The sequence below is a fragment of the Chaetura pelagica genome, unplaced genomic scaffold (assembly GCF_000747805.2).
Source record: "Chaetura pelagica isolate M959 unplaced genomic scaffold, ChaPel_1.0 scaffold222, whole genome shotgun sequence".
NCBI lineage: Eukaryota > Metazoa > Chordata > Aves > Apodiformes > Apodidae > Chaetura > Chaetura pelagica.
Genome location: NW_009952711.1, coordinates 1714759 through 1727457, shown reverse-complemented (window position 1 = coordinate 1727457; position 12699 = coordinate 1714759). Strand labels below are relative to the sequence as shown.

General features: G+C 38.1%; 1 protein-coding gene across 1 annotated transcript in view; it reads left to right on the top strand.

Annotated features, from left to right (window-relative positions):
- The first annotated feature begins 8596 nt into the window (after positions 1–8596).
- The window catches only part of RAB8B (RAB8B, member RAS oncogene family), a 7201-nt gene continuing 3098 nt past the window's right edge, over positions 8597–12699 (top strand). Inside the window, exons 1-4 of the mRNA XM_009994377.1 lie at positions 8597–8666; positions 9830–9890; positions 11259–11336; positions 12432–12521. Coding sequence (XP_009992679.1) covers positions 9888–9890; positions 11259–11336; positions 12432–12521 — 171 coding nt within the window. The 5' untranslated portion in view covers positions 8597–8666; positions 9830–9887. The remainder of the gene's footprint in view (positions 8667–9829; positions 9891–11258; positions 11337–12431; positions 12522–12699) is intronic.

The window sequence follows — 12699 nt, the reverse complement described above, 5'->3', positions numbered from 1 at the left end:
GTCAAAACATGAGTTTAAAAAAGCCTATACAAATTATGTTCCCAAAGTCTGTAGAGAGTGACATCTTTAAAAATAACTTTAGTAACTTTAAACCTCCTGTTTTGGCTTTTTAAAAAATTTTGGCCTCATTTTGCTGCCTTACTAGACACTTCACAAACTTGCTTCTGAAGCATGACACTTATCTGAAATTTTTAATTCAATTATTTATCTTAACCAATATAGTGTAGCAGCTCTTCTGTTTTAAATGGACAATGGAATGGCCTCCAAAATACTTTATTTCTTCATTCTGAATAATCATAGAATCGTAGAATCTTAGGGGCTGGAAGGGACCTCAAAAGATCATCTAGTCCAACCCCCCCTGCCAGAGCAGGGTCACCTAGAGTACATCACACAGGAACGCATCCAGGTGGGTTTTGAATGTCTCCAGTGAAGGAGACTCCACAACCTCCCTGGGCAGCCTGTCCAAGGGCTCTGTCACTCTTACAGTAAAAAAATCAAGTGGGAGCCCTAAAACGTTAAGAGACATTTTTTAAAAAGAAGTGGCTTCTCCATTTCTCACTGGAAAGTCCTATAGGTTCTTCTAGACCAAAAAGACCAAACCTAACCTTTTTGGTCTGTACTCATCATCACAAACAAAGCGTAGTATATGAATAATGAACAGTGAACTTTCAGTCCTGAGGACAAGGATAGTACTAGTTACACAGGATTTTTTAAATAAGGAGTTTTTTTGACCTTTTGGGTACTTAAGATGCCAACTTTTGGATGAAGCAAGCTTTTTACCTTTTTTCTGACATTCAGTTAGTTATCTTGGTTAAAGATAGCATTTCCTATGTTTTCTACATCTACAAGCATGTCTGATGTAGGTAGGACATTCAGGATCATATTTTCCTGTTCTGGAGGGTTCCACTTTCTATTTTTGTTGGTCTTGCTATTAAATTATGCTTTTAAAAAGAACTAGTCCTATGTAATCTCATATTACACCCTGGGCTTCTGAAAGAAGAATGAACAATTGGTATTCCTGAGCCACCTTCTCAGTAGGAAAACCTGGTTTTTACCTATTAAAACATATGGCAGAGGTTTTTTCTTTTAGTGCAGTAGAAAGTCATATGCTGCACATGCCAGAGACATGGAGGAAAGCAGAGCCTCAGAGTGGATGGCACATGCCCAGGTCTCCCATTGCTGCATTATAGGTTGAGTATGGGGTCAGGTCCTTGGAAGGCCTCTGCAGCCACTTCTGTTCCATGTCCAGCCATGGCTGGATAGTGGAATACAGAGCAATTCCTGAACTTGCATGTAACTGCAGCTGGTCAGGTGATACCCTGGTGTAGGATCCACACTGAAGCTGCTACTTGTTGGCCACCTTTTGAGCTGTAGTAACTGGTGCTTTAATGATTGGCTCAATAGAGTCTTTGGTCTGCTCCTCAAAGGAGGAGAGCTGTGACTGTGTGCCTGTTCTCTGTGACCCCATCACTTGTCTTTACAGGTGATGGCAAGCTGAATTATGGAACTCACTCAGAGCAAAAACAACTCGATCAAGAGAGAAAAAGGTTTTGTCATGACTCTTCAGTGGCAGCATCTACCCTGATTTCAGCTAGTGGTGGAGCTGTAGCCTCAGCTCTAGTGTGTTGGCCAGTTTTAACATTTGCTGCTCTCTAGCTGCACATTGGCTTGAAAAGAATTTGTTCTCCAAGCAGCTAAGTTAGTGCATTCCTCTTAGAGACAGTCAGTCTATAAATAATCCTTAAAATAAACAAACTTGCTGTCTGTATCAGTAGTGCAATTTTAATCTATTTCAAAATTATTTTGGATGAAACTGAGTTACCACCAAGTGTGGCTTATTTTACATTCAAAATAGAGCAAGAGGTAGACACATGTTAATTTGTGCGCACTTGCATATAGCCTAGGTTGTGAACTCCAGAAGACATTCTGCAGGGACCTGGCCCTCTTAAAAGCTGGGCTGTTGTGACAGTAGTTATACTAATGTCAAGCAGTACTAAGTTTCTACCATTGTGGTTTATAGTCTTTACATTTGGATCAAATATTTTGGTGTTTAAAATGGTGCAGTTGAAAGGCTGCTCAAAGCAACCTGTAAATCCTGAATTAAAAAATGTGAAAAGATAATTCCACTTTGCAGGATCATCTGGTGTTAACAGTGAAGCACTTAGTGCACAGTTGTGGTATCAGATCTCATGGGAGAACTGTTATGAACAAGGTTCTGAAGAGCACTGGGTTCACATCTTAGTATCATAATCAGATAACACTACAGGTTTTTGAGATGTCAAAACTATGAATGTTTCCAAGTGTAGATTTGTCTAATTCTGATTATTTAAGTTGTATTCTGAATTCCTCGTTCTCCTTTAAATAGAAACTAGTTTATCTTAAGAGAGGAAGCTTGGAGTGTTAGCTGTACTGTAGCTGAAGATTCACATGCTGAAGGAAGCAGCAGTTTGCTGGGCATTGTGAGCATTGATCTGATCTTGGCATTAAGTTTCTAGGTCTTACAGGCAGGAAACTGCTTTATGTTACAGGTACGTGACACCTGCACTTTTTATTGCCTTACCTACTTTAGCCATTTATATCTATCTATTTTGCCAGCATAGTGTGTTTAGACTTTAACAACCTTACTGAATTAATATATTTCCAGGTGCAAGGCACTGTTTTGTGTATCATTATGTAGAACACCAGTATTAGATTTCTTTGTATGGGTGAAGTGTAAGACGAAGAAAGGCCGGCTAACCTGAAGAAGCCTGTTTAGCCCACTCTGAATTTAGCAGTGCTTTGTGGATTCTTATGGGTTTTCCAGAAGGAATGGAATACAGCTTTGTCCCTTTAAGTTGTGAAAGGATGAGTATGACTGGTTGTACCTGTGTCTAATTCTAAAATTAATTTCTTACTGCTTTCAAAAATGTTGCCCTTCACCCTGGTGTGTTGCTTCATGTTAATCTGCTGTAGTTCTGAATGGTCGCAATAAAAGACTACTGCATCTTTAATTTACATAGCAATACAAAACATTGCTGAGATCATCTGAAAATGCCTTGCAGATGTTACTAGGGACTAAAGCCAATCGTTCAAGTTCAAAATTATTAGACTTTGTTCTTTTGCATGAGGCTGTATGACACACTGGTATGTTGCAAGTGTTCCCCACCCTGCCTTTTACTCTCATGTTTCCTGCTTGGTCATTTCTTATGTTTACTGAAATCTTTTAAGAAAGATCTAATAGAAAAGGAAATTTCTGAGACTTCATTTGTCTGCCTTTATAGATTGAAACAGTACATTGGTGCGAGAAAGTATTCCCTTAAAAACACCGTAAAAAATAGTTGTGTATCAAATCCAAACCCTACAATACCTACTGCTGAGAAGAAAGAAAAAAAGTAACCCCGGGGGCTCTTGGAGGGAAGATGTACAGGAACAATGTTTTGCCCCTCAGCTGTTGGATGCATATGGAAAAGAATAAGCTTCTGCATTTGTTTTTCTGTGGGTCTGTCCGTGCTTGGAATCTGCATGGACAATGTTGAAAGTTGCTCACGTGTGTCCGCACAAAGCTCAGGTTTGTGATGAGTGCTGACATCTGCCTGTCTGTCATCTTGTGGGGAGTGAAGGGTGTGAATGAGTGCTTCGTGACCCTGGGTACCCATTGCTTACAACCCTTCAAGGTATAATGAAGAGCAAAAGCATGGGCAGCAGTTGGTTCTGAGAGACTTACTGCTACAGGTTCTTGCAGAGTACAGGCTTCTGATAGCTCAAACCCATCCTTTGGAGAAGCAACAGAACATTACCAGCTGTTACAGCTATGCTATAGAAGTACTCCTGTTTACTAGTTCTGATGGTCACCTGTGCAACTTAGTTGCTGCTTGTTTTCAAGCAGCAAAGCCTATTGGGAGAAGTATTTTTGAAGTAATTATCTCCCAGAATTCAACTGAAGGTGAAGCATTTTGATTTTCAGTCATGTCTTCTCTACTTACTTTTTTTGAAGTAAAGTTACGAATTTTCTTGCTTATTTCTGAGTTGCTTTGAATTCTGCCTTAACTCTGAGTGACTGCAGGAGAATGTTTTCCTTTTCTTTTTTGTATCTTGAAGACTCTTGGGTGTTGTGGCTTGCAGTAAAGAAGGTGCAAAATTTTCTCCCTCTCTAGCTCTGCCCCTTGAAAAAAAAATCAAAACCCCCACAATTCCAACACAGTAGGGTAGGAAGGACCAATGCTGGGAAGTTAGATCAAGCCCTTGAAAGTTGATGCATAAATTCCAGCTGTTCTGATGCTGTATTGCTCAAAAGGAGACTTTGCACTCTGACTCCTTTCCTCGTCTTGTAATTAATTCCTTTTTATTGTGATCTGTGTCCAGTGGTTCTGAGTGCCACAGTTTCTGCTTATCAAGGAATCCCATTGGAAAAATCTTTTATTTCCATTTAATTTTACTTCTTCCATTCTTTCTTTTAAAAGATAAGGTAATATTTAGATAAGTAGGAAGATGACTTTTTAAGAGGGTAGAGTTTTTATTATGTGCAGGCCATGCAAAACAGATCTTACAGTTTTTAGTTTGATAAACAATATCTGATACTGTGGTGCATCTCTTGATTTCTTTGCTAGATGAGCCTAAAAATTAAACTCTTTTCTAGAAGCAGATCAGGTATTATTTTTTTACAGCCTTTTTGCTAATTTTTGGTGTGTTTTTTTTAATTCCCTTGGCTTGTATATTTACTAAAATAAAATAAAAACAACCAACAAACAAAAACCTGACATACAAGCTCTGATGACTGCAGTTTTAAAATCATGGAAGAGGGGAGAACAAAAGAGTAACTGAGATGCCATGAGAGTAAGCTTCTGTTCTAAAAACTAAAGTAGCAAAATGAACTGTTTCAGCATCTCTGCTCAGTTTGTCCCTACATTCCTGTAAGAATGGTCATTTTTTTGAGCTTCATAGTAGAAAAAGGTTGGTACTAAAGCTGGCAAAGGAACCTCTCTGTGCTGCTGGGCAGCCCTGTACGTTCCGTATCACAGCTCTTTGGAACATTTCCCAATGTCTTTTTAAAATGATTGCATTACAGCTTAATTATGGGTAAAATCTGCCCACGTTGGCTGGAACCAGAAGGAATGTGTAACTAGGGAACAGAGTGCTAGAAGAAGCAGCAGCAGCAGTGGCAGAAGGGCTTTTGGTGTATGAGATGAACGTAACTTCTTGGCTTAAACCAAAAGCATCCAAGGTGAGGCTGCTCTCTGGGGTTTGGCTGTGTGGTGTTGGACAGTGGTTTGCCCTAGCTGGGGAATTTGTTGTTTTTACCTTGTATGGTGATGCAAGTTAAATACAGCAACATGCCACTTGTATGGTTTTTGGTGTAAATCTTCATGTACACTAATGACACTGATATTTTCTTGGTGTGCAGATTTCTTTGCTCAGAGTATTCTTTGATGGAGTTTTGTCGGAAGCTATGGGAGAAAACACCCTTGAAAAAGTGAGGAGAGAGGATGCATGCCTGGCCTAGAGCTAGCAAGGGTCTGAAAAGGGTTTTGAAGAGCATTAAGCCCTCAGCTACTTTGATGCTGTGCTGCAAGGGAAAGTCAAGCAATTACAGCCCTAACCAGTGTGCAGCACAGGTCTCAAGTCAGACCTCAGCCGTGCAGTCTGCACCTGTGTGATTTCTGCAAGAGATGCTCTTTTCTCCATAGCTAATTTGTAATGACTTGCTAGGTGGACACCAGTGTATCAGATTTTTGTGTGGCAACTCTACTTCAGCAGTTAAAAATAACTATCCTGGTTCTGAGATCTAATCTGTGTTTTCGAAAAGCTTCTAAAACATGGACATGCAAATGTTTCTGGGCTTTTTCTTCCTTCTGGAGAGAACAGCATTGCATGTTGCATTACAGACCAGTGAAAGCTATGTGATCCTTTGCAATCAAGCTTTCTGATTTGTGAATGACTCGTATCAGACCCAGTAGCTTTCCAAACTTCTGTATCCCACTGTGAGGTTGTGCAAAATAAGAAGTAATTGATAAAAGAAACTTTCTGTCAGTAATTACTTTTAAATGCTATAGGTATTGGAGTGCTTTACATGGCATAATTCAAATTAAACTGTAACCAAAATACAGCTTGTACTTAGCCATGCAAGTGTGCTTGGCAGGAAGTGGTAGCATAGGCTACCAGGCTTGCTCCACAAATGTTTGCAGCCCACCACTTCCTGTTACCAAAGTGAAACAACAAAAGAAACACCAATTTCTAGTTCATTTTAGCCTCTAAAAAATTGCAGTTACATTTGTTGAACTTCTTAGTATCGTAATAACAGAGGTATTTATGGCTTTCCCTTTATATTATTTTTTTACCTTTGAAATTCATCTTCATTTAAGAATTTGGGTGAAGTTTCTGATAAGAATCTGAAGTTCCAAGAAGATATTTTTCGTGCACATCCTGGGTTTTAGATGTGATCAAAGGAATGGTTGTATAAATGATTTTGGTGCTGTGAGGGGAATGACTAACCACAAGAAACCGGCCTGTACTAGGCATAGGTTGGTGCACATAGGTATCCAACTGCAGTGTAAGCTTGCTTGCTTGCTCTGAAAGCCATCCCTACAGGAGTCTGTTGCTGTGCCTGCTGATGTGTCTTAGCTTCAGTAGGTGACAGTACTTTCTGAATTATCTTTAGGAGTCTCTGAACGTCGTTTTCCTGGTAGGTATTATGCTTAAATCTAAGACTTTGGGCCTAGACACAAAGGAACTTTTGAAATGGATTTAATTTTCTGTTGTCTGCGATATAAAACACCTTCCAGAAAAATCTGTACCTGTGCTTTTAAGGCCAAAAGAAAATGTACTCAGAGCAAAGGTTATTTGTTTTCAGAACTGAGTACAATTACCTCTGATTTCAGCAGGTGTTGCACCGAGTAAGGAGAAAAATCTTTATAAGGGAGATGGAAAGTCCTATCAAATGTAGAACGTAAACACTTGCCAAACTCTTGTTACATGTAATAAGGATTTTTTTTTTAAGTACACATTATTCTTGTGTAATTTCTAGAAGAATGCAAATTAATGAGAACATCTTTTTGCCGGTAAATCTATTAATGAATCTTGAGAAATTGCAATTGCAGCAGTAGATGTTGCATTTTAAATTAAGGCAGTTAATTTCATGTGCTGTTAAAAGTGCTGATGTGATATTTCTTCTCATAATTTGTATTATAACTAATGGTCTAAACTACATATCCATGACATACCAAGATTAAGTTGCTGAAACTTGGTATTTTCAGTATATTAAAATATTAATATCGCATGTGAGAAGAATGAAAGTAAAAGAGTTAATGAATATCTGTATTTCATATTCAAATGGTACTGTAGTATATTTAAAAATCCCTTAGCTTCCTTTTTAAGTGATGGATGAATGCTAAAGCTAGAAATAGCATTTTTCCAATTAAGATACTCTTGATAATTGTCACTTAAATTACATCTGAGGGAAAAAGAAATTAAATAAAATAACCTGCCCTCCCCATAATCTTTTACAAACTATGACTAAATATCAAGTAACCATTTAAGATTCAGTGAATAAAAAATGGGCCATTAATTTCAAAACAAATTAATTGGTGGGCACATGGGGGTGGCTGTCATGGTATTTAAGAATCTGGCAGTTATGTAGTGGGACTTGAACAGTCTCAATTTGAGCTATGTTGTGTAAGTTTAGAGATGCAAAGGTTAAAATAGTCCAGGGTAAAGGTTAGTCTCTTTGGAAGTCTTGGCTTTGATTCATAGATCCAGTTGATCCCTCTAAACCTTAAAAGACATTATTAAGCCCTTCCTAATGAATACATTTTTTTCCTCACCCGTGACTTAAAATCTGTCTTCAAAATCAATCTCAAAACTGATTGGAGTTTCCCCTGTGGAAGTGTGAGAGGGGGAAATGAGAGAAGTGTTTTCTTGGTACTTTTTGAAGCTTCCTAGAAAACCTAAGTTACTCCTACTCTGGTGTTCTTCAGACGGTTCCATGTGTGATCTACTTCAGCCACCTTCAGTAACTACCTGTATAGCTTCTGACTTCTCTTCACCTTTTTTACTGTGATGTCTGATTAGACTGCATTATTGTCCTGGTTTGAGCCAGGATGAAGCCAATTTTTCTTTTTACTGATTTTTTTTATCTGGGGGGGGAGGGGATCGAGAGCATTGTTGTCGGACCTGAGTCAAACTGTGACAATTATACATCACTTTTCAGAAGCAGATACCCATTTTGAAAAATGAGGGTTCATAGTATCTATTTTTTCCTCAGAGCCAGAAGAGGTTCAAGGGAGTTGCTGTGAACTGCCAGGGCTACTCAAAAGTTGAGAAAAATGCACATTCCAACTAGTGACCTTATCAGTGTAGAATGGAAAAAATCCAAGATTAAATCATCTTCTCATAAGCTTGACTAACTCTAGTAGCAAGTCTGAGTTTGGTCTATTTTCATTGTGCAGAAGAATTTATCTTTTGATATGTTTGCACCTAAAGACCTTTGTACATCCTCGGCACTTTGTAGTGTTTAGAATAAATGATAATAATAATTATTTTGCCTAAGTTTGCTCTTACCAAATTGTTAAAAGGAAACCGAACACTTCCTTTTCATTTATTGCAAAACTTAGAGTCTCTCTTTCTCTGGCAGGAATCGACTTTAAGATCAGAACAATAGAATTAGATGGAAAGAAAATCAAGCTACAAATATGGTAAGTATTCCAAAGTAATTCTAGTTTTCAGTGAGTATTGAATTAAACTTTGAGCAGGAATACTTCATAGCTTTTGAGTCTGGTAGTACCAGAAGTTTCATACCTTTTATTCATTGACTGTTCATCAGGTTTGTGCTTCCTTCTAGCTTGCTCTTGGAATGGTTCTGCTTCAGTAGCACAGGAAATAGCCTGTTCTCGTGCGAACATTACAGCAACTTCCCGTTTTATCAAAAGCTGTCCTCTTCAATGCCCTTTAGCTGTTCCGTGGGGAAGAGAAGGATTAACTCCATAGCTGTAAACTGAAAGATGTGACCTAATAAAAAGTAACCTTCTCTGATGCTCTGATACCTAGTTGTATTCCCAAAGACACTGGTGAATGATAATGCTCCCATTCCTTGTGTGGTGGGTTAGGAGAGAGAGCCTCATGGTAGGAGCCGATGAGTATTTTTTGGGTAGTGTTATTACACGTGCCAAACTCTTACAGTGCTGCTGGTCAATGTAGGGCTCTTGGTGATTTCTCAGGCTCTAGCAAAGATAGTATGATGCTTGCATGCAAGCCAGAATTCTTTTGACTAGGGAAGTGGAGTGCCAGAAGTGGTTGATACAAACATTCTGTCTGTAATATAAGTCAAAAAGCTGGATTTTGTAGGCTTTGGGGTTCAGCTCCCCCTAGGTGTGACTAGCAGCCAGACATTTTGGTCCTTCTGTTCACTCAGAGGCAGATAGTGCTTTGAAGTACTCTAGGATAAAATATCAGCACACTGATGTATAGTTGCTGATTGTTAATAGCTGTATGTGCAAATGCGCTATCCTAAAATACTGCTGCATCTTTTAATTTTTGTTTAATGCAGGACTCGAATATATCAGAGCTGCCTTTTTAAATTATTCTAGGGAAGGCTGAGTAGTGCTGAGTTTTACTGCTTGCATGAAAATTTATTTTATTCTGTGCCATGTTTATGGTGCTGTTATAACCACTGATGTAAGTAGAATATCTTGGGAGTGAGGAAGATACTGAGAGCTGAGGAAACTTGTGCAAACAGCTTCTAAATAGTACTTTTTCTTGCTGAGTGAGCATCAATACCTGGTTACTCTGTTTACATCTCTTAAGTACAAAAGAGTATAAAGATTGCCTCCAACAAATACTTGTTTTCACTGAATTTTAGGGATACAGCAGGCCAGGAGAGATTCCGCACAATCACAACAGCTTACTACAGAGGAGCCATGGTGAGTGCTCTTCCTTCAACAAAATTAGGCACAACTAGTGTAACTGGTTTGCTGTTCTTAAGGTTATATCATGTAAGTCTTCAACTGGAGGATTGGGTAATTGTGGCTTGAGATGAGGGGAATAAAGTTTGTGGTTTGGTTGGGATTTTTTTCTTTTGTTTTTTTGCTTTTTAAACCTGCTTGTACTTCGCCTAGTCCTGTTTGTGTGACGAAACTTCGAGCGCTGTTGTCTTTTTAAATATAATTAAAATTTCTGCATATTGCAATAAGAAGCAAAGTTGCTAAGCTTTCATTAGACAACTTTTTTAGTGCAATCAACCCCTTTAAACATTTGACATGTTTGAAAAATAGGAAATTATTTTAATAATAAATGCATTTTGCTGAATTGCTTGTCCTTCAGTCAGCAGAGAATGCAAACTCTGGGCTAGAAATACTATAATCTACAAAAGCTACTCTTTATTTTTTTCCTTCATTAAGAATAACTTGAAGTCAAATAACTGACTTAGGGCCTGCACCCTTTGTGATACAACTGCCTGTAATGGTTCTTAATGCTATGATTTGAGATACTTTATGTTGGGACACTGATAATTTCAATTTGCTGGTTATTAGCCAGGCTGCTGCTACATATTGTTGCTTTGAATGAACAGTTCTGTTCCGCCCATAGGCTTGCTGTGGGCCCACTGTGATTCCACTGTTAGGAATCAGATGGGGAGAAATGTAATGGTTGAGGCTCTGATAGACCTTTCTAGCACTTAGGAGGGTTTTGGCAGTAACATGGTCTTCTCCCCACCTCTGTATCCATGGCCAAGGACTTTTCTGTGACTTCCAAGGCATGTTTGGAAAGGCAGTAAGGGATGGAGGTGAACCTGGCAAGGTGTCCTCCATGCAGGTGTTTTGTGGTTCCCATGCTTTGCTTATTGTTGAGAGCTATTACATGTATGTAACTGTCTGAAAGTGCTAAAACTTTGGGAAGAGCATCTAGTGTCAGCTTGGCTGTGAGGATGTGCAGATCCCAGCACACTGGATCTCACAAATTCATCATCTTTGACTGCTTAAACATGCCACTTCTAAACTTGACTTTATTGTAAAGTCTTGGTTACTGTTGTAGAATTTCTAAACTTTTCCTGACCATAGGCTGATAATTTAAAACTTCTTCTAGGTGATGTATTTGACCTCTAGCAGTGGCAAAGATGTTGAGAAGTAATATATATGGGTAAACTCTCAGCAATGTCATAGTGCTTTGAGAAAGTGTTATAGGTACATAAGTTGTATGTTGAATTTCTTGCAAGTAGAACAAACTAACAGCACATATGAAAAGTCAACCAGTAGTGCCAGATCATCTAACTAGGTGTTCTTCATTTTGTTTAGGGAATTATGCTGGTGTATGACATCACAAATGAAAAGTCTTTTGACAACATAAAAAACTGGATAAGAAACATAGAGGAGGTAGGTGCTTTGGAAAGTACTTCTTACTCATTCCTTCTTACGATTTCCCTGGTAAAAATAATAATAAGATAATTACTTTCATCACAGTAGCCAATATATATGGCCAAGTTAGACTGTGCAATGAATGCAGCTGTAGTTATTAAGGGGCAGAATTTTATCAAGTTAATCTAGGAATAGAAGGTAGAAAAATTAAGTTTAAAAAGTAAGCATTAAGTGTTTCAAATCTGCTCTACTATATTATTTTTATTGTTCTTTTTTGCTTTTGGGTGTGTCTAAGGAATGGGAAGGAACAAGGTCTTAGGGTGTTTATCTTTCAGTGAGATGATGACTTATCTGTCTAATTCCAGTTGTTACTGTGTTGTGTGATTGTTTGATGAGAGATTTTTAACCTTTCATTTGGTCTTGGGTAAGCTTCTTTCCTGCTAACCTATTGTCAATTATTTAACAGGACATACGTTCAAATAGGGATAGGTCATTATGAAGTTAGAGGTGAAACCTTAATTTTAGTGATACTCTTGTTAGATAACACACTCTTAATGTTGTTTTTTTCCTTAAACATAAAATCCACAGGCTTTTCTTCAGTGTTGTTCTTTGGCTCTTAAGCAAAATTCCTAATTTAGTGACCAATTTGATCCAATAGTGACTAGACTAGAAAAAGTCCTCTTGCTGAAGTTATCTTGTTTAAGTGATTACTACTTTAGAAGTCTTTTATTAATAATATCTTTAAAATGCAAATGTATCTCATAATGATACTCCAAATATCCCAGATGTCCATGCACCACTCTGAAGCAGTGTCTGTAGTGTTACATTTGTAGAATAGCTAAAATCCTGGGCACGTGTGCAACCTGGAAGCTCATGGGACTGTATTTGATCTGTAACAATATTCAAGAAAAAATTTATCTAGGAGCATTTATTGCAACCTATTTTAATATCTATATATTAAATTGCCTGTTTCAAAAGTCAATCTCTTTCTCAGTAATGCCTTGGCATTAGATAACTTTTAAAAACAAAATGCTCACTTGGGGGTGTGTTTGACAAATACATTTCTTTTAAATAATGATGCCCTTTTTTCTGAGAGATTACTTTTTCTTTCAGCATGCCTCTTCAGATGTAGAAAGAATGATCCTAGGTAACAAATGTGATATGAATGAAAAAAGACAAGTCTCAAAAGAAAAAGGGGAGAAGGTAAGCTGTGGTGACTTCCCTTGTATAGAAGCCTACTTCTGGTAGGATGTTGGTGCTGCATATTTGGTGTGTTTTAGGCATATGAGAGATAATGGGCATCAGACCTCTTGTTTCAGAAACCTTTCTGTACTGTAGGATAGCAGGCTTGGGTTTTTTGTTTTTAAAAGGCTCTTGGATG